The sequence below is a fragment of the Morus notabilis genome, unplaced genomic scaffold (genome assembly GCF_000414095.1).
Source record: "Morus notabilis unplaced genomic scaffold, ASM41409v2 Scaffold770, whole genome shotgun sequence".
In the NCBI taxonomy this organism is placed as follows: Eukaryota; Viridiplantae; Streptophyta; class Magnoliopsida; order Rosales; family Moraceae; genus Morus; species Morus notabilis.
Window position 1 is genome coordinate 13,017 of NW_010358627.1, and position 26,794 is coordinate 39,810.

Here is a 26,794-nt window from a genome sequence, read left to right on the forward strand (position 1 = left end):
AAAGGTGATGAACAAGATTGGGGTGAATTCATAAAAGGTGAACTATAAGAAACAAAACACAAACTACATAACATACATCTGTAGAAGAACCAATATTTTCTCTGTCGTAGTTATCATTTGTAGGTTGTGTTAAATTTTTAATTTCAATAAATTAATTTTTTAGTTTAACAAAGTGTTACAAAGAACACCCACATCGATTATGGTTATTAAAATTTACAAAGAAATATCACAATGCATAAAATTTACAAAGAAATATCATAGTGCACATGATACGATGTCCTCCGTTGTCATTCAAAATTCCAATTTTTTCCATTCAAACGAACTTAGGCGCTCTCAACAATTTGGAGAATTCTGCAACTCTTCATTAAGATTAAATTCAATTAAGAGCCTAAATCGATAACTCTTTATTAAGAGCCTGAAAGCATATTGCCAACCCGTGAAAAGTTTAGGAAAGCAAAATACCAAATACCGTTGTAGTTTTGTTAACTGTTTCTCTTTCTCCCAACTGAAGACAATTCTCTCAGTCGATCAGAAACATAAAGTGAAACGGAAGACGGAAAGTAGGTGGAAGTACTGCTATGCTATTTTTTTTTTTTTTTTTTTTTTTTTTTTTTTTTAAAAAAAGCGATTTTTTTTTTTTTTTTTTTGTTATTAGAAAAAGCGATCATGCAGCAGAAAGAAATCTGGAGACCAAGGCGTTGAAATTCAAACAAGCTGAATGTGGAGTTTGCCACACAACAAAAAAATATAATATAATATAATAAAATAAAATAAAAAAGAAAGAAAAAGAAAGCCACTATGAGCAAGAGAAACTAATCTTCACTACTTCCAAACATTTTAGATCCTCTTTTCTCCACTAAGAATCGGGCTCCAAAGCAAAATCTCTATTCTACCATTAATAAATAAACAAAAAAATGGAGAATTTACTTTTTAGAGAGTGTGAATCTAAATCTTTACTCCTTATTCTTGATAAATACATGTTTGTTAATGTAATTATTTAACTAAAAATGTAATGAATCAAGAGTAAAAGATAAAAATCACAACTCATACACTTTTAAGGAGTATTTGTCAAGATTACCCTTAATAAACTGCTGGGGACAATTTTATTGCCAGCCAGGGAAAAGAACGTCAACAATTAATACTATAGCCACCCAAGAAACCGAGAGCTTAAAAAAAAAAAGTAGCAAATATCTTTTCGATCCCCTAATAGTTCCTGAACCAACATATGCTTTCTTCATGAATTCTAAAGTCACTATTCCGGTTGATTGAGAATTGAGGATGGGGAATCAGTATCCTTGGGGTTCCATCTGCAATCCCCAAATTCCGGTTAACGTCTTGTCAAAGATTATAGGCTTTACTACAACTTCACATGACCAAAGGTTCCTTTGAATGAACCATAAAGCGGCCTTGACCTTCTGAAACTGTAAATATCATCGATTCTGATCGAGCATGGTTGCGCTGGTTCGTTTTTGTCTGCAGTGTACTTGGAAGAGTGGAGATTCCCAAACACTCGCACGCTCAATGACTTCTTCTGAGGTGCGCCAACTCTTATGTTTTCATTGAAGAAATCTATTAATTCTTGTTGGGTAAGCTGCTTTAGTGCTGCAACCTGGTTCAACATCATTGAAACGATTAAACCATCTTATTTATATATTTGCAGATCACAGGTTTTTGCTTGCTTAGGCTTTATCTTACTTCAAAGAAATCTTGATGTTAGTATATACCTAGAATAAGTGCACATCACATTACCAACAAAAAGAAGTTTGATCAACTCTAGACGTTAGGAGTGGATCTGACAAAATCTCTTTTAAGTCTTACCTCTGATTCTCTCCTATCGAACTTACGAGTCCCTACTGATATCTCTCGCCAGTAAAATCCAGATTCTTCCCTCAAGTTCTTGTACTTCTCAAGCTTCATATCAATTAAAGCATTTACGTTGTTCTGTGTAACAACAAAAACAGCAGTTACTTTACGGCTGTTTACAGTTATTTTACAACAAAAACAGCAGTGACTTTACAGCAGAAAACATAGGTCAAACTTTTCAAAAACAGCAGCTATTTTAAAATAATTTTTTCGAATTTGGAAAGTTTGATCTATGTTTAAAAAATTCAATCACAAAACACACTGTCCAAAATTCAATGTTTGAAAAAATATGGGGCAATGACCAAACAGAACACAAAAGGCACTAAAGCAGTGTTGATCTCACCTTGAAGTCATCATTGGTCATTTCGTATAGTTTACTCTCAAACATCTTCAGGAATGCTTCGACTCTCAAATCTATTTGTGCCGGACCCTGTTAAAATAAACAGAGTTCTTGGGATACAGACCATATGCTAACGGGGATGGGGAACCAATGTTTAATAAAGGTATTACTATGCCATATACCTTTGCTGTTGATTGGATAATGAACTGTATTCCACGTATACCAAAATCATTCCTGCAATAAGAAAATATGCCACTTTTTAAGAGAGCTGATGTCGCCTCTCCAATAAATCAAATTGAGGAATGACAAATTATTGCAAACCTTTGCATCAAGAAGGTGATGTAACCAAGTTGCTCGACTGATCTAAGCTGGTGGAAAGCTGGTTGCTTTGCAATGAGTGCAAAAAGCTGAAGTTTCACGTTCAGCACAAGATCATCTCGATGGACCTAAAGTTTCAATTGGAAGTATTACGGAAACAATATCAAAACAGCATAAATATTGTATCGTTTAACAAACATGCCACAGTAATTTATTGGTCGTCACTCCAAGGATCCAGAACTGAGCACTAATCATGCCTGTTTTAGCAAGAACTATAGAATGTCACTGCGCAAAAGACATAATTGCTTTTGTATGTAGAAAGCTGAAAAACCTGAATATAATGGACAAGGGCTGAATTCTCATCACTTGGATTATGGCCTTCTGCAGGGTAGAAGTAATTGATACCCTTTTCAAGCTTCACAATTCTATTTGTCAAATGTTGGGATGGGAATAAAGGTTGGCATATAGGTTTTGAATCCTCAAACAAAACATTTTCTATATGCAGGATCATTGACTCAGCTTCACTGTGTTCAATATTTCCTGGAAAAAAAAGGGGGGGAAAGAAGTTTTTAAAAACTCAAATATGAATGTGTTAATGACAACTATTTTGGTAGAAAAGTTAAAAAGCGGGAACCTGCTACATAACACTCTAAGAAGGCTCTTGAGAGCATTAAAGGAACAAATTTAGCAAGATCATCAGCTTCCACATGTGGAAGAATTTCAAGTTCTTCCATCCAAGGCCATGTGCGATCTTGTAGAATTAATGAGCAATAGTACATAGCCTGCTGGTAGGGCTGTTGAAACTTCAAATTTTGGTACTCTTTTGTTACCATTTCCTGATAAAGAGAATATAAGTAAAACAATTATAGATTTGTATAGCAATAGATACATCTGTCCAATATCACACAACATTTCTGCAATTTCTTTTAGGGTGAATGGTTTCATGTTTATAACTTCCAAGTTTAGTGTAATACCATAACAAAGAGTCGTCCTGATGTTCAAAACCTAGTCAATGAATTCACAGTGACATTTAAAATAAGATCGTTAGGAATTAAAGGCCTTAATGTATACCTTGATCACAGAAAACCTGTCAGGTTTCACTTTAAAATTTGCAATTTTTTCCACCACAGTTTCCAGCAAGATCCGCAATTTGTGATTGTAACCAACTAGAGTCACCTACACAAAATCTATTTAATTAAAAACAAAAATACAAGACCGTCCATTATTCAAACATAAAAGACATAAAGTTCATGAGGAAATAATCAAACATATATAGAGGATAAATTTAAAAATCAATGGCAAGTTTTGTTAAGTAACCAAAGGACCTAAAAGCTCATGGAAACAGGAAACGAAGTCGACATGCATATCAAGCTTTGGAACCGATAGGAGGAGAACTTCATGGCTTAGATGACTTTCAGGCAGATCTTTACACTGTCACCTCTCACATGCAATATTAAAAAGTCATTTTGACAAAAGATAACCAAATTCCTCTGCATTTTTTAATTTTAGTCAACTTTGCTTTTATTCCCTCACCCACCATCTCTCTCTCTCTCTCTCTTTAATTTCTCTATAGATTGTTATGCTGTTCTAAAATGGAAGGCCGCTGGAAGAATTGACGGGCTTGAGCATTTGAATGAAATTTAGGAAATGAGACAAATATTTACATAGCTATGATTACGCATTGGACAATGACTTATTTTAACTTATTTTACAAAGTTTAGAGCCTCTGATCAAGATAAGTGCCAAAAGAAAATGAATGAGATACCAATCAAAATCACCAACTTCTGACACTCCAAATTACACTTCTAACAATTGTTTCGTTCAGCAACTCAATGACCAATACAAAACTGTCCTTGTACCTTTCAACATTTTGTGGACCCCTGACTCTTTGACACTGAATTTGAATGTCTTCCTTTGCCACAATTATGTCACCACACTATTGGTTAGATAAACTGTGAGATTGCAAATGCATTAAGCCCCAGTACATAATTTCTTAATCAAGGTCCTAATGATTAAAGTTTAGGAGTTTAAACCTTAAAATTTTAAAATACAAGATTCTAAGTTTCTAACATTTGATTGGGGTAGTGCAAAATCACACATAACACAGAGGGATTCCTAAAATCATTGTAATCAATTTGTACTATATATGGCATGTAGATAGGCTGTCATCCCGGCTGTCAAAGAGGGATTCTAGGAGAGAATTATTAGCTAATTATTTCTCTTTAATTAGGAAGATTAGTTACCTTTTTTGTACATCAGCATGGAACTTTATATTCTCGTGTAATTTAGCATACAATAGAGCAATTTTATTATTCATTCAAGCTCCTATTCTCTGCTTTTATGGTATCAGAGTAGAGAAAGAATCCTAGGGTTTGAATCTGCTCTTTTCTCCCACAATGTCTGAAACCACGTCCGAATCCACTCAGTCTCGATCATTTTAATCTCGGCCTGAACCCCAAATTGTCTGGAACCCATCTGAAAATCACCCTATTCAAATAACCACTATCTGACTCAATGGCGACAATTTTCTCCGGTGGTCACAGTCAGTCCAAATGTACATCAGAGGAAGGGGTAAGATCGGCTACATTATAGGAGATGCGAAGAAGCCTAACGTGAAGGACGCAGCCTATGCCATTTGGGATGCTGAAAATTCAATGGTAATGACCCGGTTGGTTAATTCCATGGCCGAGGAGATTGGTGCCAATTACATGTGCTATTCCACTGCCAAAGACCTATGGGATAACGTGTCACAGATGTATTCCAACCTCAGGAATCAATCCCAAGTGTATGAGTTAACGTTGCAATTTGGAGAAATTCGCCAAGGTGACGATTCCGTTACAAAATACTTTAATTCTCTCAAGAGAATTTGTCAAGACCTTGACTTGTTTAATAATTATGAATGGAAATCATCGAAAGATTGTAATCATTACAAGAAGATGGTAGATGTCAGCCGTGTGTTCAAATTTCTTGCTGCTTTGAACATTGAATTCGATGAGGTGCGTGGCCGAATCATTGGAAGGAACCCACTGCCTCCAATTGGTGAAGTTTTTGTTGAAGTACGCCGAGAGGAGAGTTGGGGAAGAAATTTCCTGGTGCAACAAGACCTGCAGAGGGGTTAGCCCTGGCTATTCCCGAAGCCCAAGTCAGTCACAGGATTTCCCAAAACCATCGTGGAGCAGACAAAAACCTTCTACGCTGCAATTATTGTGGCAAAACGCGCTACACACAAGAGACTTGCTACAAACTGCATGGAAGACCGTCCAATGGTAAGGGAAACAGGCGCCGAGTGAGAAGAACCCTCCTGTTGCAAATGAAGCCGGGTCTTCTCCATTCAGTAAGGAGCAGTTAGATCATCTTCTTAAGTTGCTGAAATCTGATTCGTCACCTAGTATTCCTGTCAGTTCTATGGCACATTCAGATAGTAAACCCTTAGCTCTCTTTGTTCTTGCAAAAGCCGGCCCTTGGATCATCGATTCAGAGGCTTCTGATCACATGAAAAGTTCTCCCACATCTGTTTAGCTCATAATTCCTTGTTTAGGTGGTAAAAAAGTTAGAATAGCTGATGGTAGTTTCTCACCAATTGCAGGCAAAGGACACATTAAAGTTTCTGAAAAATCCACTCTCATTCGGTCTTACATGTTCGAAAACTTGCCTGTAATCTTCTCTCTATCAATAAATTTTCAAAAAATTCTAATTGTTCTATTCTTTTCCTTCCTTCCCATTGTGTTTTTTAGGACCGGAGCTCGAGGAAGACGATTGGAACTACTAGGGAAATAAATGGACTGTACTACTTTGATGAGATTTCTTTCGGGAATAAAAAAGCTCAGGGATTAGGTAGTACTAGTTCAATCTTTGTCTATGATCAAATAGTGTTATGGCATAGGAAATTAGGACATCCTAGCTTTCCATATCTTAAACATTTATTTCCTGGATTGTTTAAAGGAATTGATTGTTCAAAGTTGAATTGTGAGGCTTGTCATTTAGCTAAAGATCATCGAGTTTCATTTCCTTTGAAGCCTTATTTTGCGTCAAAACCATTATATTTATTTCATAATGATGTTTGGGGCCCATCTAAGGTTACACACTTTCAGGAAAAAAATGGTTTGTGACATTCATTGATGATCATACCCGAGTATGTTAGGTATATTTGCTGGGAAAGAAATCCGAAGTTGAACAATGTTTTAAAGATTTTTTCCTCATGATTGAAAATCAATTTCAGACTAAGATTGGCATTTTAAGAACATATAATGGAAATGAATATTTTAACAAGTACTTAGGAACATTTCTTTTGGAAAAGGGTGTCGTTCATGAATCCACATGTCGTGATACACCACAACAAAATGGAATTGTCGAAAGAAAAAAAAAAAAACACTTGCTTGAAGTTGCCCGTGCCATCATGTTTTCAATGAATGTTCCTAAATATCTTTGGGGTAATGCTCTTTTGACTGCCTGTTATTTGATAAATAGAATGCCATTTCCAGTTTTGAAATTTGAAACACCATTAAATTGTTTAGAAAAAGGCCTTTCCCACATCTCGGTTAAGTGCTAATCTACCTCTGAAAGGTTTTGGCTTTACATGCTACGTTTACATATCCAATAACTTCCGATCAAAATTGGATCCGAAATTTGAAAAGTGTCTCTTCATCGGTTATGCATCTAATAAAAGGGGTTATAAATGTTTTAATCTTGTCACAAGAAAATTTTTCAAGAGTATGGATGTAACCTTTGTCAAAAACCAACCTTTCTTTTAAAAAAATTCTCTTTAGGGGGAGAGAGTAATTGAGGAAGATACTTTTTGGGAAACTATAAGTCTACCTGTGCCGAATGTTTCTGAGTCAATACCTTTAATCACTTTTAATAAACAAATTCAGGAAACAACTTTTGAACATATGTAAACTTGTGAATTCCCTAATCCTACTATGCCAAATGTTGTTACATCAGAGACAGGGGGAGAAGTACACCAAAAAGGCCATAATATTCCTCATTTTGAACTTTAGGTTTATACCAAAAAGAGATTTCGTTAAGATGCGACGGCACCAGTTTTTCCTCAGCAGATGTTCAATGTGATTCACCGAGTAATGGTCCTTCCACGACCACTCAGGGTAATCCGTCCTTTCTTCCTACTCCTCTATCACTTGAATTGCCTTATTCGTCCTCAAATGATCTTTATCTTCCAATAGATCTAAGAAAAGGGACACGAACTTGCACTAGACATCCTATTGCTAAGTATTTGTCTTATGGAAGGTTGTCAGACAGTCATAAAGAAGATTTCTAATCTGTTTGTTCCAAGAACTATTTAGGAGGCATTAGGTAATCCGAATTGGAAATCAGCAGTAATAGAAGAGATGAATGCTCTCAGGAAGAATGACACTTGGAGTGTGATTAACCTACCAACTGATAAGAGGACAGTTGCTTGGAAATGGGTGTTTACCGTGAAATGTAAAGCCGATGGTAGTATGGAATGATACAAAGCAAGATTCGTAGCAAAATGATTCACTCAAACTCACGGAATAGACTACCAAGACATCTTTGCTCCTGTTACTAACATAAATTCCATCAGAATACTTCTTTCTCTTGCAGTTAATTGCAACTGGCAACTCCATCACTTGGATGTCAAAAATGCATTCTTAAATGGAGATCTACAAGAAGAAGTTTACATAGATCTACGTCCCGGATTTGAAGAATGACTTGGGAAGGGTAAAAGTGTGTAAGCTGAAGAAATCCCGGTCTTAAACAATCCCCAAGAGCCTGGTTTGAGCGTTTTTGGAAATGTTGTTAGAAAGCATGGCTTCTCACAGAGCCAAGCTGATCATACATTGTTCTTCAAACACGCTACGGGAGGTAAATTAGCTATCTTGATTGTGTATGTGGATGATATAATCATGACAGGGGACGATCTTGTAGAAATCAACAACTTGAAGAAGAAGTTGGACGTTGAATTTGAGATCAAAGATCTAGGAACTCTAAAATACTTCCTGGGCATGGAATTTGCCATATCCAAGGAAGGCATCTTCATAAACCAGGGAAAGTATGTTCTCAATTTACTTAAAGAAACAGACATGACTGGTTACAAAGCAGCAGATACTCTGATTGAGTCTAATTTGAAGCTGGAACCAACTACTACTGGCAAAATACTAGACCGAGAATGATACCAAAGATTAGTTGCAAGACTAATCTATTTGGCTCACGTACGACCTGACATAGCTTTCCCACTAAGTGTGGTAAGTCAATTTATACACTCACCTAGGATTGCTCACTTTGAAGCTGTGTTCAGAATTTTAAGATATCTTAAGGGAATTCCTAGAAAGGGACTTCTCTTCAAAAAAGGGGATCATATTCAGATAGAAACCTACACTGATGGAAATTGGGCAGGTAGTATAAGTGACAGAAGATCCACATCAAGTTACTGCACGTTCGATGGACGAAACTTGGTTACTTGGGGGAGTAAAAAACATAGTGTGGTAGCAAGCAGTGCTAAAGCCGAGTTTCGCTCAGTGGCACATGGATTCTGTGAAGCTTTATGGATAAAAAGACTTTTAGAAGAATTGAGGGTTTCTATACCTACACCTATCAAGGTCTATTGTCACAACAAGGCAGCAATCTCAATCGCACACAATCCAGTTCTACATGACAAAACAAAACATGTAGAAGTGGACAAATACTTCATCAAGGATAAGTTGGATAGCGGTGTGATATGTATGTCCTACATACCAAACACTGGCCAAGTTGCAGATATTCTCACCAAGGGTCTTCCCAAGGCATAGTTCGAATGTTTCATCAGCAAGCATACCATGAATGACATATTCACGCCAGCTTGAGGGGGAGTGTTGAAAGATTCCTAAAATAATTGTAATCAATTTGTACTATATAAGGCCTGTAGATAGGCTGTCATCCCGGCTGTCAAAGAGGGATTCTAAGAGTGAATTATTTAGCTAATTATTTCTCTTTAATTAGAAAATTAGTTTTCTTTTTTGTACACCGTGTCATTTAGCATACAATAGAGCAATTTTATTATTCATTTAAGCTCCTATTCTCTGTTTTTTAACCATGATTTGCACAAGATATCAGATTCAAAAGTTAAGACAATACCTGGAAACCGCTATCTGTGTGGCTTATGCCATAGTAAAGACCAGCAACACGAGCATAATAAGCTGAAACAAGTGACCAAAATAAGCTTTTTCTAAAAAGAGAGCGTATCTTTAATATATAATTGTGATCAGCCAAGTATGTTTGAACTTTTCTTTATACGGGAACCCAAGATCAAAGCATATGAAGTTTGCAAAGATATCTTACCATATTCATTCAAGTAGTCCATTAGCAACTCTGTAAAAATATCACTTAGAACTTCAGCTTCAGGGGAGTCACTAGCATGGGGACAGATGAAATCTATCTTAACATATGCTTTCGGAGTAAGGAACACGGTATCAGGTTTGTACCACAATGTTGAATATGGTGACTTTCTTAAGAGCGTTGGATATTTGACCTGTTTAGAAAGACCAATTGAATGAGAAATACAGAGACATGGTGTTAACTTTTTTATCGAATTTTGATATACGTATACCTCTTCATGCACATTCTTAATTGACAAATCAGTGGGGATGAAGACATTAGGGGATGGTAGATGCAGATCTCCGTTAGGAGAGGACAGCATCCATTCCTGCAATCAAATATAACAAGCAATATAAGGTTTTTAAGGATTCTATGCTTCAGAACTAAAAAAAAATCTTATTAAGTTAAAAGAGTGAGCACCAAAACAAGCATATTATTATACCGGTCTAAGAAGAACTCTTTTACTGTAATTACAATTTATAACTCTAGCCATAAATCTACTAAAATGACATGAAGATAAAAAACAAACCTGAATCATGGAGCAACTAATTTTCTCAATGGAATAAGCAGTTCCATACCATGGCTCAACCATATCAGTCTGGTTTTCAAATTTCTTTGACTCCCAGAAAATTCTATAAAATGGAACGCATGTCAGAAAACCTCCCAGAGTTAGAAAATCTATCAAATGGAACGTACGTTATAAAATCAATAGAGAAGAGAACTCGGAGAAACAATACTAAGCCCCGTTTTTTTCATAGGTTCAAACTACAGTTCAAACCTTCTTGCTATAGTGTTTTCTATTAGGATCCGTTAATGACTTAATTGTTAGGAACCTGATTCTCACAGCTCAATATTCACACACAAGAATAAGAATAGAAGGCAATCAGAGTAGTTTTATTGATCATCACCAACACTAGCTCATAGAATTTTACAACCAAACTAAGAAAAACGTAAAGAAAGCTCAGGATAGACTGGAGTATTCGAGGACTCCGGAGAACTCCTAACTTTGATGGTATTCGAGAAACCACTAGCTCTCCCTAATCTCAGTCTCCCAAAACTCTCAAAATCACAACCTCCCTCTAGTGAGCTACCCCTTTATTTATACTAATTCCTAGTAACTATACTAGCCCACTAACCAAACAAGTTCCCAAGTCATTAACGGATCCTAACATTACCCCCGCCCCAAAGAAACACCTTGTCCTCAAGGTGTTAAGTAATTGCAGCCGTATGATTCCACTTCCTTCCAATCTTGATGAGCTTGGATCTTGGAACGTCGAACGGAATGATTCGTACAGAACTTGCTTCAAATGTTCTTGTTAACTCTATTTTTTTAGCTTCACACTTTTGTTTGGAGCTGAAATTGAGAACCACTTTAAAGGCAGCGAAACCATGATGCTCGGCCTCAAAATCATCCTTGTAGCAATGGAAGACCTTGTTGGTTAGCTCAAACAATTCATTTATAACAAAAACCTTCCTCCCACCATGCCAGAGAAAGCTACCTTGTTGTTTGTCAGAACATCAACAATGGAGGGCAGCTGAAAGTGTACACTCTCTATTCCTTTGTCAACAGCTCCAAAATTGCTGCAAACAGAATCAAATTCATCTTTTAAAATACAAGAATGGACTCCATTATTAACTTCTTTCACTGGTGCAGCAAACTCTGACTCTATAGTAACATCCTTGGAAAATTTTGATGTCAATGACATCTTGTTTCCCATATCTTGAAGCCCCTCATTACTAGCACCAAATTGAAAATCAACTTCATTTTCAATTCCTTGGTCCACCTTGCCCTCAAAATTCTTCATAGTCAAGTCTCCTTGAACATCCATTTGATCTGAAACATATGTTGTTGGAGCTGGAAGCAACCTGCTTGAACTGCCTACCACTTGCTCTTTATCGACTTCCAATTTTGTAATGACAACTCTCTCTAAAATCGAATTTGAAATCTCTTTCCCAGGTTTGGCAAGTACCTTAAATTGTCATCTATAGTAAGCCATAATATCCTCTTGATGTTTCACCAAGAAACTCTCATGTACGGCCTCATCGGATGACAATCTAAAATGCTTAAGCAGATGAATCTTCAATTCATTCCAACTGTAGAACGAGCAACGAGCATCCTGCCATCGATACCAAGCCAAAGCATCACCTTTCATAGCCATTTCAGCAGCTTGGATTTTCTCACTGTTCCTCATTCTATAGAACAAAAAGTATCATTCAGCTCTAAAAACCCACCTATTAGGGTCTTCTCCGGCGAAAAATAGCATATCCATTCGCTGAAATCGTTGATCTGTTTGGCCCTCCCATAGGGTGTCGTGCCACCTTTCCCTCTCCCTACTCGAAACCCTTGGATTGATTTTGACTCCAAATCGAGAAGACCCAACTCGCTCTCTCAAATCAGATTGTAAAACCCAATCTCCCTCACCCAACTCAGATCGCCCAGACCAAGCCCCATTCATGCCTGATGATCCAATCCATATATGGCTATAATTGGCTCTAATCTTGCTGTAAGTTCGAGGCCCAACCCAAACATCACCGGAATCAGTCTCAATCACATTAGAATGGCAAAACCTAGACCTAGGGCTGCCGGAATTTCGGGACTCAACCCTAATTTCGTCAGAATCCACCCAAATCGGGCCGAACTCGCGTGACTCAGTCTGAATTCGGCCGGAATTAGCCTCAGAAGCACCGGAATCGCGACACCCTGTCGAAATCCGGCCAGAATCACCTTCGAACGCACCGGGATCGCGAAACCCAGCCCCATCTACACTCGATCCCGTCGCAAATCTACTGTCGTTCACTTCAGATCTAGTTGACCTAGCTCCGGGTCGCGAAAAATCGCTCCAAACAGTTCGCATCTCCACCTTTGTCCCACGCCGACGTGAATCGCCCATCTCAGGTCACATCTCTGGTGTCGTTCGCCGGCATTGGATTTGCAGACCAGATCACATCAGCCAAGGGCCGTCGTTCTTCTCAGATCTGAACGTCTCAACACCATATCGCGACAAACGGCTCCAATCTTCGTCAATCTCACGCGATTCCGGATCTGGCCATCTTCCCTCCGTCGTCGCTCGCCATCACAGTTCGTACGGTCGGCGGCTCTGGTTCTTGAAACCCCACGATTCCAGACTCTTCTCACCTTTTTTTTGCAATTTTTTTCCACAGTTTTTTTTTTCCGAGAATCGATTGCTCTGATACCAAATTGTTAGGAACCTGATTCTCACAGCTCAATATTTACACAGAAAGAACAAGAATAGAAGGCAATCAGAGTAGTTTTATTGATCACCAACACTAGCTCATAGAATTTTACAACCAAACTAAAAAAAACGTAAAGAAAGCTCAGGATAGACTGGAGTATTCGAGGACTCCGGAGAACTCCTAACTTTGATGGTATTCGAGAGACCACCGCTCTTCTTAATCTCAGTCTCTCAAAACTCTCAAAATCACAACATAACTCTAGTGAGCTACTAAGCCCTTTATTTATACAAATTCCTACTAACTCTACCAGCCCACTAACCAACAAGTTCCCAAGTTAACGGATCCTAACATTTTCTCTCACAAAATTTAAATTTTCTATTCAAATTTTTCTTTTCAAACCTATAAACCAAACGAGCTATAAGTTCATTTGTCATGGTTAACGTTGATGCAGGTTTACTGCACATCCATATAACTTTACCTAGTTCTCTAATCAACCAAAATCAAGCATATGATCTACTAAAAAGATAATAAAACCTTGCAATAAGATAAAGGTTTAAAAAAAAAAAAAAAAAAAAAAAAAAAAAAAAAAAAAAAAAAAATATCCAAACGTGGTGATTTAACATGGACTCAAGCTCAATAATTACTAATTTACATCCACAAAAAGTGACTGTATTACCTCACATTGCTCGAAGAGAGCTCATCTAGCACTGTTTGAATAATGCTTGGACTGAAATTTGAGGGCAATGATGAACCCACCAACCAATCTTTTGGGGGGTATATCTGTAAATTAACCAAAACCATCATACAGGATAAACAAGCAACAAATATTCTTTTCCCTAAGTTACAAATACCATGTTCATATTGTCCAAACCCTTCAAAGTGGAATGTTTAGTATTACTTATAGTTCTACAAAACAACACAACACTGCAAAGTAGTCAAAACCACCAAGGATGAAAAAAAGCATATCAAGGATCGAACAATTTAAGATAAATAGTAATTTAAGACAAATAGAGAAGTATAGAGTACAATTAATACATCTATTATTTCATTTGTTCTTTAAAAAGTATTTTACCCATTAATAGAAAAATAAATTCAGGAAAATTTAAAGTATAAACCTTGAATTGTTAAACTGCTTTAACATTTTGTACAGAACCAAAACGAGAAAGAGAATTGCCAAACAATACCTGCATATTGGTTGTGATGTCGACAGCATAATCAATAGGACGAATTTTGTCTTGATAATGAAACTTTGTCTCACAAATAGCTGCAAGCTTCATTAATATATTGTGCAAACGTCTCAAAATCTTTAAATAATAACCAGGAAAACTTTGCATACGAATATGGAATAGTAGAAAACACAGACAATTTAAAAATATTTAACAAAAAGAAAAACATTTTAAAAAAAAAAAAAAACCTCTATCCTTAAGAATTCAAATCACTTGAAAAATATTGCATATGCATACCTCATCAAATATCCATTTGCAAACACCAGATTGCCGTAGCAAACCAATGTATTTGAATAGTAAACCGATTATATCTTGCATATGCTCTGCAATTCAATCAAAATAAGTCCATCAGGTTTACAAAAACACAAAATGCCAGGTTGCTGGAGAGCATAGGTACCTTTTAAATGTGTGTGTGTGTGTGAAAGATAAATTTCCTAATCATTCCCATCATGAGATAACTTAGATGGACTCATCGCTAACAAATAAGCTAAAATTTAAATCTGTGTTGGCAACAAGAAACCAGGTCTGCCAAGGGCCCAAGAGAGGATATGGAAGAACTAACCTTGACCGGCATCCGTAAGGTCAATGGCTACTTTAAAGAAAGAAAACTCCAAAGACCACTCCCCTTCACCTGCAGACAAACTAGTAGCCCATCCTGCAGAGTTTTAACAAGCAACAGAATCAGGTTGATGACAGACAACTTTTACTACGCAATTACATTTACTTTACTCGACAATATATATATATATATAGCAATAAAATATTTATCCATAATTCCATCATCATTGAGCATTTTTTCAATGCACTTTCCTCCAATGTGATATCTATCCAATCAATTCAATCCAAAAGTTGCATGAGTTTCCTTGAAGCGTAAAAATTGGTCCATTCTCTACATGCTTGCACCATCTCATGTAAAGTATACGTGTTTTCTGCTAGTATAGGCAACTTGCAGGCTAGGCTAAAAGTGCCAAACCATAGAATCTTCTGACCAATTTGTCTTGGTTAACATGATTATGATCAGTTTACCACAGATGAGAGACCCAAAGCTTTCACCTTTGAGTTGATGAATTTCTTCTCTTTTCTACTTCAGTATTTCAAATCTAATTTTATTGTTGGTTAACCTTCATAGTATATCTACCTTAACGATAATAGACCTGAGAATCTTTAACAGGAAACCAAAAAGAAGAAAACTGAGAATCAGGACGTGTGCACCATGCACCCAGCAGGGAGACAAAACAACAAAAACACAAAGGGACAAGAGAAAAAAGGTTGATCAAGAAGGCAATTTTCTTATAGAATAAAAATAAACATTTTTGACAAAAACTGAGAGTGGAAACATAGTTATATAAATATCATAATATCTGAACGTTGGCAAAACGACTTTTTCAGTACAAATTAAAAATCCAAACGTGAATGAATTTGTTGGAGAGAGTTTATACATATGTAAATATATTATGGTAAAATCGGTTATACAATGATGTAAATATATTATGGTAAAATCAAACAGCAAAAGGCAACATTTGAAGTTTAGTTTAGCACATTAAACAACTTTAAAGTTTCAAGCATAAAGAATCTGCTAAACTACAATCTCGGTCACATAACAGAATACAAAACCCACCCAATGTTTTCAAGATGTAAAACAAAGATCCTTCTCCTTCATGGCCAATAAGATGACCAAGATACCCGCAAGGCCCTTCCTTGTAATGGAGAAGCTCTGGAGTAACAGGCCATACAATCCTCAATCTATGACCTTCCTTTATTGGGACTACCTTTACAAGAATCTGAAAAAAACGGCAAACAAGAAAGGACAACAAAATTCGTCATTCAAGATCCACACACCCCTATGGGATAATTTTGACATATGAGCTAAGTAGAAGTGTGACCATGTAAATCTCTAGGTAAAAAGTTAAGCGGTGCAACATATACCTGTAGATGTTCTGATGTGCAAGGTTGACCAGAAAAACGAGAACAACTGTGATCAGTGTTTTTAATATCTTTAAAATTCTCCTCCACAAGACCTTGGATTTTATCAAGGTTCTCTGAAAATATGCACGGCACAAGTACCAAAATGGTCAAATATTAAAACCCACTAACCGTGCTATTATTCTAAAAAGAGGGGGGTGTTGTGTGGAAGGAGTGCTACAGTGTCCCACTAATTATAGAGACTAACCTTTTGCGTATACAACCAGATGCATGAGGTTGGCGGAATAATTTTCTTCATAAAATTTAATGAGCTCATGTCTAGTGTCCAACCCTTTTGCTTTTGGACGGACCTCCAAAGTGTCCCAGTTCCCTATATGAGTAGCAAAATGTAAGAAAAGATAGACCTTTTGAACCAGAGGCAACAGTGTTTGTCTTATAAGAATAGCCTCCATAAGATGTTGTAAACGCTCATAAACAAAAGTAGATCAATACAACTAGTAGCACGTAGCAGCAAACAAGAAAAAAAAAAATTACAAAACAAATAACAAAAATGCTACTAAAGAAATAAAAATATCATTACTCCTAAATAACAAAATGACAGGTTACCGGATGGCTTACAGCTCATAAAATTAAAAGAACACCACCATGCATGGTCTGCATAATTAATTTCGATTTTGATTGGAAACGTAACTTTTTCAATATAAAGGTGTATATAATATAAAAGTCAGAAGAGAGCAAGAAGTATTCGAAGCAATAAACTAGACTAGATCACATCCTTCCCTGCTGACTCAAACGGAATGCTATACAGATTAAGATCAGCCTAGCCATAAGACCCCTAACGCATAGATACCCTGGCTGTTACAATTTTGATGGGATATTGTTTTTAAGAAAAAAGCAAAAATGCGTACCTGTGCTAAATTTGTGGTATGGATGGCTCTCCAAACTCAAATGTCTCTGGAGCTGAACACAGTTGTGTTGTAAGTACACTAGGCAAAATGTTACTTTTACAATTAGCTAGCCTGCTTGAGTCCAAGAGTAGGACATGATCTTGTTTCCGTAATAGCACCAAATTAATTCTTATTGTCTACAAATATATGAACTGGTTTCACATTTTGTTGAAAAATATGCATAAACTAGATAGTCGTGCTCAGTTAGTGACAAGCGAAGCAATCCTTTAACCCAAAAAACTTTATTTCCTGATGTAGGAACTGTAGAAGTGTCACTTCTTCAGGACTTCAGGAAAAACCATTTAACCCCATTACCCTAGCTATCCTCCATTCCAAAAAGTGGCTTCCCAAGCTAAATAATATGCAAAAAGCAGGCACCTTGATATTAAAATGGCAGTGTACCCTCGTTCTATACATGCATTATTTCAATGAGTGCAAAACCAAAACTACGAAAAAGTAGTTTCTGAACCTAATTTCAAAATCTATCTTTAATAGATACAAGCCTGTTTTGAAAGAAGCGAAAACAAAAGCTAGATACAGCCAAGAATAGAGATCATGATAACAACATGAAACATCCATCATCTTGTAAGGACATCAAGACTTCACAAGGAATCAAGGCAGCAATTGGTACCTGGCTCATTCTCCAAGCATCAGACAATAAGTTTTTCTGATTTTCTGAAACATATGTAAGCACGAAGAGAAATTATCTCCCAGGCCTCAACAATAATTGCAAATAACGGTTAAATAGGCAAAAGAAGTTGGAAAAAAAATAATAATCAGAACAGAACAGCTAACCAGAATCAACAGCTTTGATTTCTCTGGTTGTAGCATCAGCTGACATCAAGGGCTTGATAAAGAACTGAGCGAATCTGAACAATAAACCACAGAAACACTCCAAGATAACAATCATCAAGTTTATAGTGATGAAATTAACAACAAAAATGAAACTGATAGTAGCATCCACCTGTCCAAAGCCTCTTCAAAACAATCAGCATTAACATCAAAATAATAGTTGGTGTGCTCGGTAGCGGTGAAGGCATTTGTGCTGCCCCCGTGCTTTTTTGTCAAGAAGAAAAACAACATAGAGCATGCGGAAAACAGAAAGATGAGTTGGCAAGATAGAGACATCTAGTCAATAAGTAGATAAAACCAATGCAAGGGACGACGCATGCACATGCACATCCAAATAAATTATTAAATAAAAAAGTACGCTCATACGAATGATACAAGTAAAAACCTAACAATTATTGACCTATCAAAACTAAATTGAATTAGAAAAGAAAAGAAAAAAAAATTGACCAACACAATTCTGCTCAACACAGTAATAAAACTATCTGTTCACGTGCAAACTACATACACACATATTTTTAAGTATGCGTGTGTGAGTTTTCTATTCCAACTTCATCCCTACAGTCTCTTTCTCTCTATCTTTTTCAGAATCATCCCTACAATCTTTTACAGGGATTAATTGCCTTAAGATCTTCAATGCATAGGTAGGTTACCATGTAACTGACTTGTTTCTTTGACAAATTCCTTACGGCCATCAAGTTTCTCACACATCACGCTGAAGAATCATATAAAGATCACTTTTTGCAATAACTGTGGCCTATATGCAAGCAAGGGTAACTTAGTCTAGGCCTGCTTTATTATGATCGTTACTTCCAATTCTCTTACATCAAAGGCAGCAGAAGAAAAGAAATTATAAAAGAAAAGATAATCTTTAGGGAGAATCAATGAGAGTAAGCACCTCAGTAATGTACTTTGAGTAACTGTCCTCCAAAGGGTATTTTTCGCTAGCATAAAACAGCATATGCTCTGCATCAAAAGCAAAACCAAATACAATAAAGTTAAAAACAACAAAATAATGCAAATGAAGGAAATAAATAGTATTAAAATGTAATCCTTAGAACATCTCTGATAGAAACCACAACAAATTGGCAGAGAACGAAACAGACAAATGAGAATTTTATTCAAATGCAAGGAATCAATCACTCTAACAATGGTGATATTCGAGAGATCACCGACTCTCCTTTCCAAAACTGCCTAACCTCTCGAGCCCCCTCTTATTTTTAAGCCACTCAGTCCCATTTACAACCCACCCTCTCATGCTAACAAACTAACCAAATTCAATTACAAGCCACATCAGCCTAATTACTAACGTAGCGTTTCTTCTTTCTGCTATAGACAAGTAGCCCCTGGCTCTGGTTCCTATCATTACCTCCCCCCCCCCCCCACTCCTTATACCCCCCCCCCCCCCCCCCCCCACATTTTGAAAAACCTTGTCCTCAACGTTTAGATGAGGAAACTGCTTGAACAATAACTCCCAAGACTCCCAAGTACTATCACAATCAGGAAAATCCTTCCATTTCACCAACACCGCCACCGAACCATTAAAAAGTTTCCGAGCCTGCAACATTTCGGCCGGTTCGACAGCAAGTTCCATATCCTCAATCAACACTGTCAGAAACTGCTGCACAGGTGTCAAAGGAAGTAAAACCTTCCGAAGCTGAGACACATGGAAAACAGCATGAATCCGCGCAAAAGAAGGAAGTTGGAGATGATAAGCAACACTCCCCACCCGTGCCACAATCTTGAAAGGCCCATAAAATCGAGGACTGAGTTTTTCATTGCGGCGACGAGCCAACAATTTCAAACGGTAGGGTTGTAACTTCAAATACACCTAATCTCCTGGCTGAAACTGGATGTCGCGCCGTTTCTAATCAGCATACAACTTCATACGGTGTTGGGCTGCAGTCAGACGTTCCTTAAGCTCCCGAAGAATGGCATTCTGATCGCGGAGCAGATGGTTTACAGCTTCCACTACCGAACCACTGTCTTCCTAATGTAGCAAAGTAGGAGCCTTGCGACCATACAAGGCCTTAAACGGCGACATTCTAGCCGAACTGTGAAATGTAGTGTTAAACCAATACTCGGCCCACCCTAGCCAATGAGGCCACTACCGCGGCTTATTGCCACAGAAGCACCACAAATATTCTTCCAAACTCCGGTTAACAACATCTGTCTGACCATCCGTTTGAGGATGGTAAGTGGAGCTCATGCGAAGCTCAGTACCGGCCAATCGAAACAACTCCCTCCAAAAATTGCTGATGAACACTCTCTCTGTCAGAAACAATGGAACGAGGAAAACCGTGCAAACGTACGACACCCTTCACAAACACTTCTGCAACCTCCCGAGCGGTAAAAGGATGAGACAACGAAAAAAATGAACATACTTGGTTAGGCGGTCCACCACTACTATGATCGTGTCACGCCCCAAAGCCTTAGGCAGGACACCAATAAAGTCCATAGAAATGTCGTCCAAGCCTGCTCCGGAATTGGCAAAGGCTGTAGAAGACTCACCGGCTTAAGGGCATCGTATTTCACTCTCTGGCAAACCTCGCATTCAACCACCATGCGTTGAATGTCACATTTCATCCCTTCCCAAAATAAAACAGCAGCCAATCTCTGTAAGTATGAAAGAATCCAGAATGGCCCCCCATGGCTGAAGAATGGAATTCACGGATAAACTTCGGAATGAGCCTGGAAGTTGCAGGTAGTACCAACCGGTGCTTGTAATAGAGGCGACCCCCGTTGAGTTGATAACCGGATTTAAATTGTGGATCCAACAAGAGCCCCTGAACAATCAATATGAGCTTATCATCATTTTGCACGTCCTCCTCAAAAGACTCCAATTCCCGTGTATGCATCACGGAAAATGCCTGCAGCTGGAGCTCTTCACCTTTGCGGGACAGGGCATCCGCGACATTGTTATCGCGGCCAGGCTTACATTGGATTTCAAAATCCAACCCAATGAGTTTACAGATCCAACGTTGTTGATCTTCATTCATAACATGTCGTTCAAGAAGGAAGCGCAAACTCCGTTGATCCGTCCGCACAATAAAATGCCTTCCCAAAAGATAGTGCCGCCACTTCTTAGTAGCTAAGACAAAAGCCATTAATTCGCGCTCGTACATGGATTTGGAACGGCCCCTATCGGAAAGTGATTGGCTAAGAAAGGCAATGAGCCTATTTTCCTACATTAACACAGCGCCAAGACCTCGTCCTGAAGCATCAGTCTCAATAATAAATGGTTTGGTAAAATCCGGCAAGGCTAAAGCCGGTAACGTCACCATTCGCCGTTTTAACTCCTCAAAAGCCCCCTGAGCCTCCGAAGACCATAAAAAAGCATCTTTTTTTAGTAAGTGAGCTGAAGGCTCAGCCACCTTGCCATAATTCTGCACAAAGCGCCTGTAGTAACCCATGAGTCCCAAGAATCCACGCAAATCACGAATGTTCTTGGGAACTGGCCAATCCACCATTGCGGCGATCTTTGCAGGATCAGCTTGTACACCGGACTCGGAGATAATATGACCCAAATATTCTGTTGTCTGCTACCCAAAAACACATTTCTTCTTGTTGGCAACTAATTGGTTTTGCTGCAGTAGAGTAAGCACAAGTCGTAAATCATGTAAATGAGAGTCCCAATCCTGACTGTAGACAAGGATATCGTCGAAAAAGACCAAGACAAATTTGCGCAAGTGTGGCCAGAAAACCTCGTTCATTAATGACTGAAAGGTAGCCGGCGCATTGGTTAAGTCGAATGGCATAACCAAAAATTCATAGTGATCCTCGTGAGTACGGAAAACTGTCTTCAGCGTATCCTCCTCTCATACTCTGATTTGATGATAGCCGATTTCAAGTCTAATTTGGAAAAGAAAACAACCCCTCCTAACTCATCTAAAAGTTCATCGATAGCCGGAATTGGAAACCGATCAGGAATTGTAATCTTATTTAATGCGCGATAGTCTACACAGAAACGTCATTCCCCAGATTTCTTTTTGACTAGCAGTACCGGACTAGAAAAAGGACTGTTGCTAAGCTTAATGATACTTGCTGCCATCATCTCCTTCGCGATGCGCTCAATCTCATCTTTTTGCAAATGAGGAAACGGTATGGACGCAAATTTGGTGGATCGGCCCCATCCTTCAGTGGAATCGCATGATCATGAAACCTTGAAGGAGGAAGGCCGGCCGGAGTTTCAAAAACTGAATGGAACTCTGCCAGTAACCTCTCCAAGTCCGCGTCACTCACACATCCCTTTGACTGATCTAGCATTGACACGTGCCCAAATTCAACGAGGAACCCCTGTCCTTCCTCCTGAATAGCTTTAATCATGGCCTTGAGAGAAACTAAAGTCTTAGACAAAGAAGAATCTCCTTGGAGTAAGACTCATTTTCCCTGTCAATCAAACCGCATAGTCAAGTTTTTCCAATTGGCGCTTACCTCCCCTAACATGCCCAGCCAATAGATCCCCAAGATAACGTCAGCACTACCCAGCTCAAGAGGAAAGAAATCTTGAATAATTGTCAATCCTTGCAACCGGACTTCTACATGCCAACATATCCCCTGTCCGACAACCTTGTAACCATTTCTGACCATGATTCCAAAATTGGGTGCCGCATCTACCGGTATTTGCAATTCCTCAACAATCCCCTTAGAGTCCTGGCCCAAAATCGTACCTTTCACCTTCATAATGTTGACTGATGGAATTCCAACTATGGAACTCATGGAAAGTTCCATGGATCCTTCTTTCCTGCGTCGCCGTTAGGGAGCCTGGTTCTTCAGCAGCCATGTTCTCCTCGTCTTCTTCTACTGCTGCAATAAGGACTTGTAATAGGGGGTTTTTACAAACATGGCCGACATGCCACTTCTCCTCACACAGGAAACATAGTCCCCGTTCTCTTCTTCTCTACATCTCGGCATCAGTAATTTTTTTCCTGATCTCTTCACCCCGCCGAATAGACTGAGAGGGAGCACTAATACGCGTTGGACTGAAGGAAACTGATAGTACTGGCTCGTGGCACTTCTGAATTTCCCAAAGTTCCCCTATTGTTCTCTGAAAATCTCGGTGGCATCTAGCTGGAACCACTCATTGAATTTCCTCCTATCACCATTTTCTTTGACCCATAGTAATCTCTAGAAATACCAAACCCATCTCCACCAACTCTGGGCCTTGATAACCGTCCCACTTAAGCCCTCTCAAAAGCCCAATTTTTTTCTTCAACCTTTTGGGCCAGGTCCATCAACTGAATGAGAGAAGCAGGCTTAACCATGCGTACCTCAGCCTTGATTTCCTCAGTCGGACCATTCGAGAAAGCTCCGATCAAGAACTCCTCGTCCGCCTCTCTCAAGGGAGCCGAAAGCAATTCAAACCGTTCCCGGAATTCCGCCACCGACAAATCTTAACGTAAGGCAATCAAAGACTCATAGTGATTTCCGGTTTGTGAGGCACCAATTCTTTAAAGGTCGGCCAATCTACCACACCGAACCTGGATTCCATCCACTGGAACCAATTCTATGCTTTGCCTTCGAGTCCAATCACAGCCGCCGCCACTTGTTCTGCCGCCTCGACGCCATGAACTTGGAAGTATCGCTCTAGCCGGAATAACCAACTTGTGGATCTTCGCCGTTGAAGAGAGGAATCTCCATCCGACGGAATCTTGATTCCCCACCGCTCTAAGCACTGGGCGCTATTCCATAACCAAAACGATACGCTGCCATCATAGCACCACCTGCATCTCCGCCGTTCGAAGCAGAAGCCCTAGCTTGCTCTGCCGGTGGATTTTCAGCTTGCTCTGCCGGTGGATTTTCAGCTTGCTCCGCCAGTACCGATGAATTCCCGTTGCCGTTGGAAGCAGAAACCCTAGCTTGTTCTGCCGGCTAATTCATGTTGCTTCCCGACCTCATCCAAACTGAAAACTCTTTCATGTACTCCTTCACTGCGCCGATATCCTTTGAAAATTGTCCAACAACTTCCTTCAATCCTCCGACGTTCATCACAAGCTCACCGACTTCTTTCTCAACATGCTCCACTCTTCCTTCCATTTTCCTATCAGTTCTCTTAACTACCATTCCCCGACGGAACTGCTTACCAATTTGATAGAAACCATAACAAAATGGCAGAGAACAAAACAGACGAATGAGAATTGTATTCAAATGCAAGGAATCAATCATTCTAACAATGGTGATATTCGAGAGATCACCGACTCTCCTCTTCAAAAACTCTATACTTCCCAAAACTGCCTAACCTCTCGAGCCCCCTCTTATTTATAAGCCACTCAGTCCCATTTACAACCCACCCTCTCATGCTAACAAACTAACTCTCATGCTAACAAACTAACCGAATTCAGTTACAAGCCACACCAGCCTAATTACTAACGTAGCATTTCTTCTTTCTGCTATAGACAAGCAGCCCCTAGCTCTGGTTCTTATCAATCTCCAATGTAATGCTAAATTAGTGTGCTAACACCAAATTTGAGCATTTGAGTGGGAAAATACTCTTCAATGCAGTTCTATTATTTGTGCTAAATTTGTCGTGCTTGGTGGCAAATTTGCCACCGAGTATAGCATATGAAAAATTTAGCATTTGATTGTTATTGGTTAGCATGTTTACCTTTTCATTTATTCATTACAATTTTTTTTTTTTAAAATGATTACAACATTTGCATTTTTAAATTATTTTAACATTAAAAATTTACTTTTACAACTTTTGAAGTTAATGATTAAAGCAAAAAAACAAAAAAATAGATTTAGCATTTGAAATAGCACTATGCATTAAAATACAAATGAAAATAACATAACATATCAAATACGTCATTTTCACACTTTTTAATGCCAAATATGCCACTCACGATCGCACTTACATTAGAGATGATCTTAATTAAAACAAACATCCGTATTGAATTGTTATCATTAATCTAACAATCATCAAATTCACCTGAATTCAAAATCTACACTCAAGTCAGAGGCCTTTGTAAAAATAACTCTTTTAAAAAGTTTTATTAGTAAAATAACTTCTCAAAAAATTTTATTTACAAAATAACCTCATTTTACAAAGAATGAGTAAATGTCTTTCTTCATAAAAAATAGAAGAATGTCATTTTACTAATTTTACTTTGTTGGAAAGTCATTTTAGCATATTGCCTCTCAAGTCACCTAACTCAAAAAGGGCAAAAGAACTGCCCCTTGATCAAATTCTCCATTCACCTTTACAAGCAATCATTTCAGCAAGTCAAAACAAACCCGGTTTCATGATTCATCCCAGTTTACTGTACAAAACTAGAACACTCATTTGCAAAACAACGAAATCAAAAGCCGAAACAGAGTAAAATGCGAATAAATCATCCACACAACTAGAACAACATAAATTCAACCACCAAAAACAACTCATTTCCATAATAATAATAAAAAAAAGATACCAAGAAAATGGGCGAGTCCTTCGAGGCCATCAGGGTCGCAGAAGGAGCCAACGCGGACATCCATGGAAGCAGCACACTGCAACGAATGATATCAGAAAGGAAACAGAAAAGGCAAAAATCGTGAGATTGAAATCGACAAAAACACAACTTCGAATCGTTCGAGGAGATTTAGGATTTGCCTTGTCGGTGTCGGGATCGCTGATGAGGAGGACTTGGAGGGAGTTGGGGAGGACGATCCTCCTGTACTCCCTCTTGTCCGTACGGGCCTTGACAATCTCCCCGCTGGCTTCCTTCCCAACCGCCATTAATCTCTCTTCTGTAACTCGAAGAAGAATCGAATCGAATACTCTGTTTTTGGTGATTTTCTCTCTCCAAACACAGAGAGAGAAAGAGAAACGACAATTTTGTAGTTGTTAAGACTCCAATAGACTTTTCTTCTCTCTTGCTTCGATGGCTCTTCTTCCGTCTGAGAAGGGGACGTGTTTTGTATCCTCTGCAGTAAGGTCTCTCTTATCTGCGGTAGACTCGCGACTGGTAGATTGTTATTTAAGAAAACGACATGTTGTATTTTCCTAAGAAAAATTGCGGTATATGATGAGTGAAGAATGTACAGTATGATGTACAAAGTAATTTTACACAACATTTGGGCATGTTATTTTAGAGTGTAACTTAGTGTAATTTTTGAGTTGAATTTGAATTATAATTTGAGTTGAAGTTATAATTTGAGTTTGTGTTTGATTGTGTATATTTGAGTTATGGTTTGAGATAAGAATCTTTTTTTGAGTTTGTGTTTGAGTGAGTCAAAACTTAAATTTGTATTTATATAGTATTTTAATAAAAACTCAATAGTGATGAAAAATTTTAATAGGGTATATAGGTGGGGTTTTATTCGTATTTTTGTTGTCAACGCATATAAAAAAACATCTCAATAAGGATTAAAACGAAAAAATTATAACATTTTTAAGAATAGAAAAAATATTGTTTATTAATTTGAGTTTGAGTTTCTAAACTCGAGTTACATGGGACACTTGAACTCAAGTTTTAGTCTCAAACTCGAGTTCAAACTCAAATTCAAACTTAAAAGAACATAAACTTGAATAAAGTTGAAACTCGAGTTACATTTTTTTGAGTTTTTTAGACAGCTGAACACACCCTAAATTTTGTACTTAAGTACACACCTAAAAGACTCCGATTAACTGTGATTTTGAATCCTGCAATTTAATTGAAACATTTTACTCCACTTTCTTGCTTGCATCGCAAATAACCCTTATATAAACTTCTGACGAAAGTTTTCAACCTAAGCAAACAAATTCATAATCAGAGCCAATTCTCATAAATATGTCATTTAAGTTGACCTTTTAAGTTATCTCGATGATATCGTTTTTCTTTCTTTTT

General features: G+C 38.1%; 1 protein-coding gene across 1 annotated transcript; it reads right to left on the bottom strand.

Annotated features, from left to right (window-relative positions):
• Window positions 1-1,043: 1,043 nt before the first annotated feature.
• On the bottom strand, window positions 1,044-25,807 carry LOC21388248 (insulin-degrading enzyme-like 1, peroxisomal). Its single transcript, XM_024162184.1, has 26 exons — window positions 25,579-25,807; window positions 25,400-25,475; window positions 18,889-18,956; window positions 18,106-18,197; window positions 17,937-18,010; window positions 17,773-17,816; window positions 17,103-17,154; window positions 16,442-16,564; window positions 16,198-16,310; window positions 15,890-16,052; window positions 14,834-14,926; window positions 14,509-14,594; window positions 14,230-14,316; window positions 13,722-13,825; window positions 10,380-10,482; window positions 10,083-10,178; window positions 9,815-10,004; window positions 9,611-9,672; window positions 3,593-3,697; window positions 3,156-3,357; window positions 2,853-3,061; window positions 2,525-2,649; window positions 2,386-2,437; window positions 2,207-2,293; window positions 1,819-1,941; window positions 1,044-1,609 (listed from the first exon to the last, which is right to left on the bottom strand). Exons 1-26 carry the CDS (start codon window positions 25,702-25,704, stop codon window positions 1,358-1,360), a joined length of 2,907 nt encoding a protein of 968 aa, XP_024017952.1. The 5' UTR covers window positions 25,705-25,807; the 3' UTR covers window positions 1,044-1,357.
• Window positions 25,808-26,794: the final 987 nt, after the last annotated feature.

Excerpts from the sequence above, each read along its gene's own strand:
- LOC21388248 (XM_024162184.1), bottom strand. The coding sequence starts at position 25,704 with ATGGCGGTTGGGAAGGAAGCCAGCGGGGAGATTGTCAAGGCCCGTACG. Across the intron at positions 17,155-17,772 it reads ATGCTTGGAGAATGAGCCAG|CTCCAGAGACATTTGAGTTT; the intron begins GTACCAATTGCT and ends AACTGTGTTCAG. Across the intron at positions 16,565-17,102 it reads ATACCACAAATTTAGCACAG|GGAACTGGGACACTTTGGAG; the intron begins GTACGCATTTTT and ends CTACTCATATAG.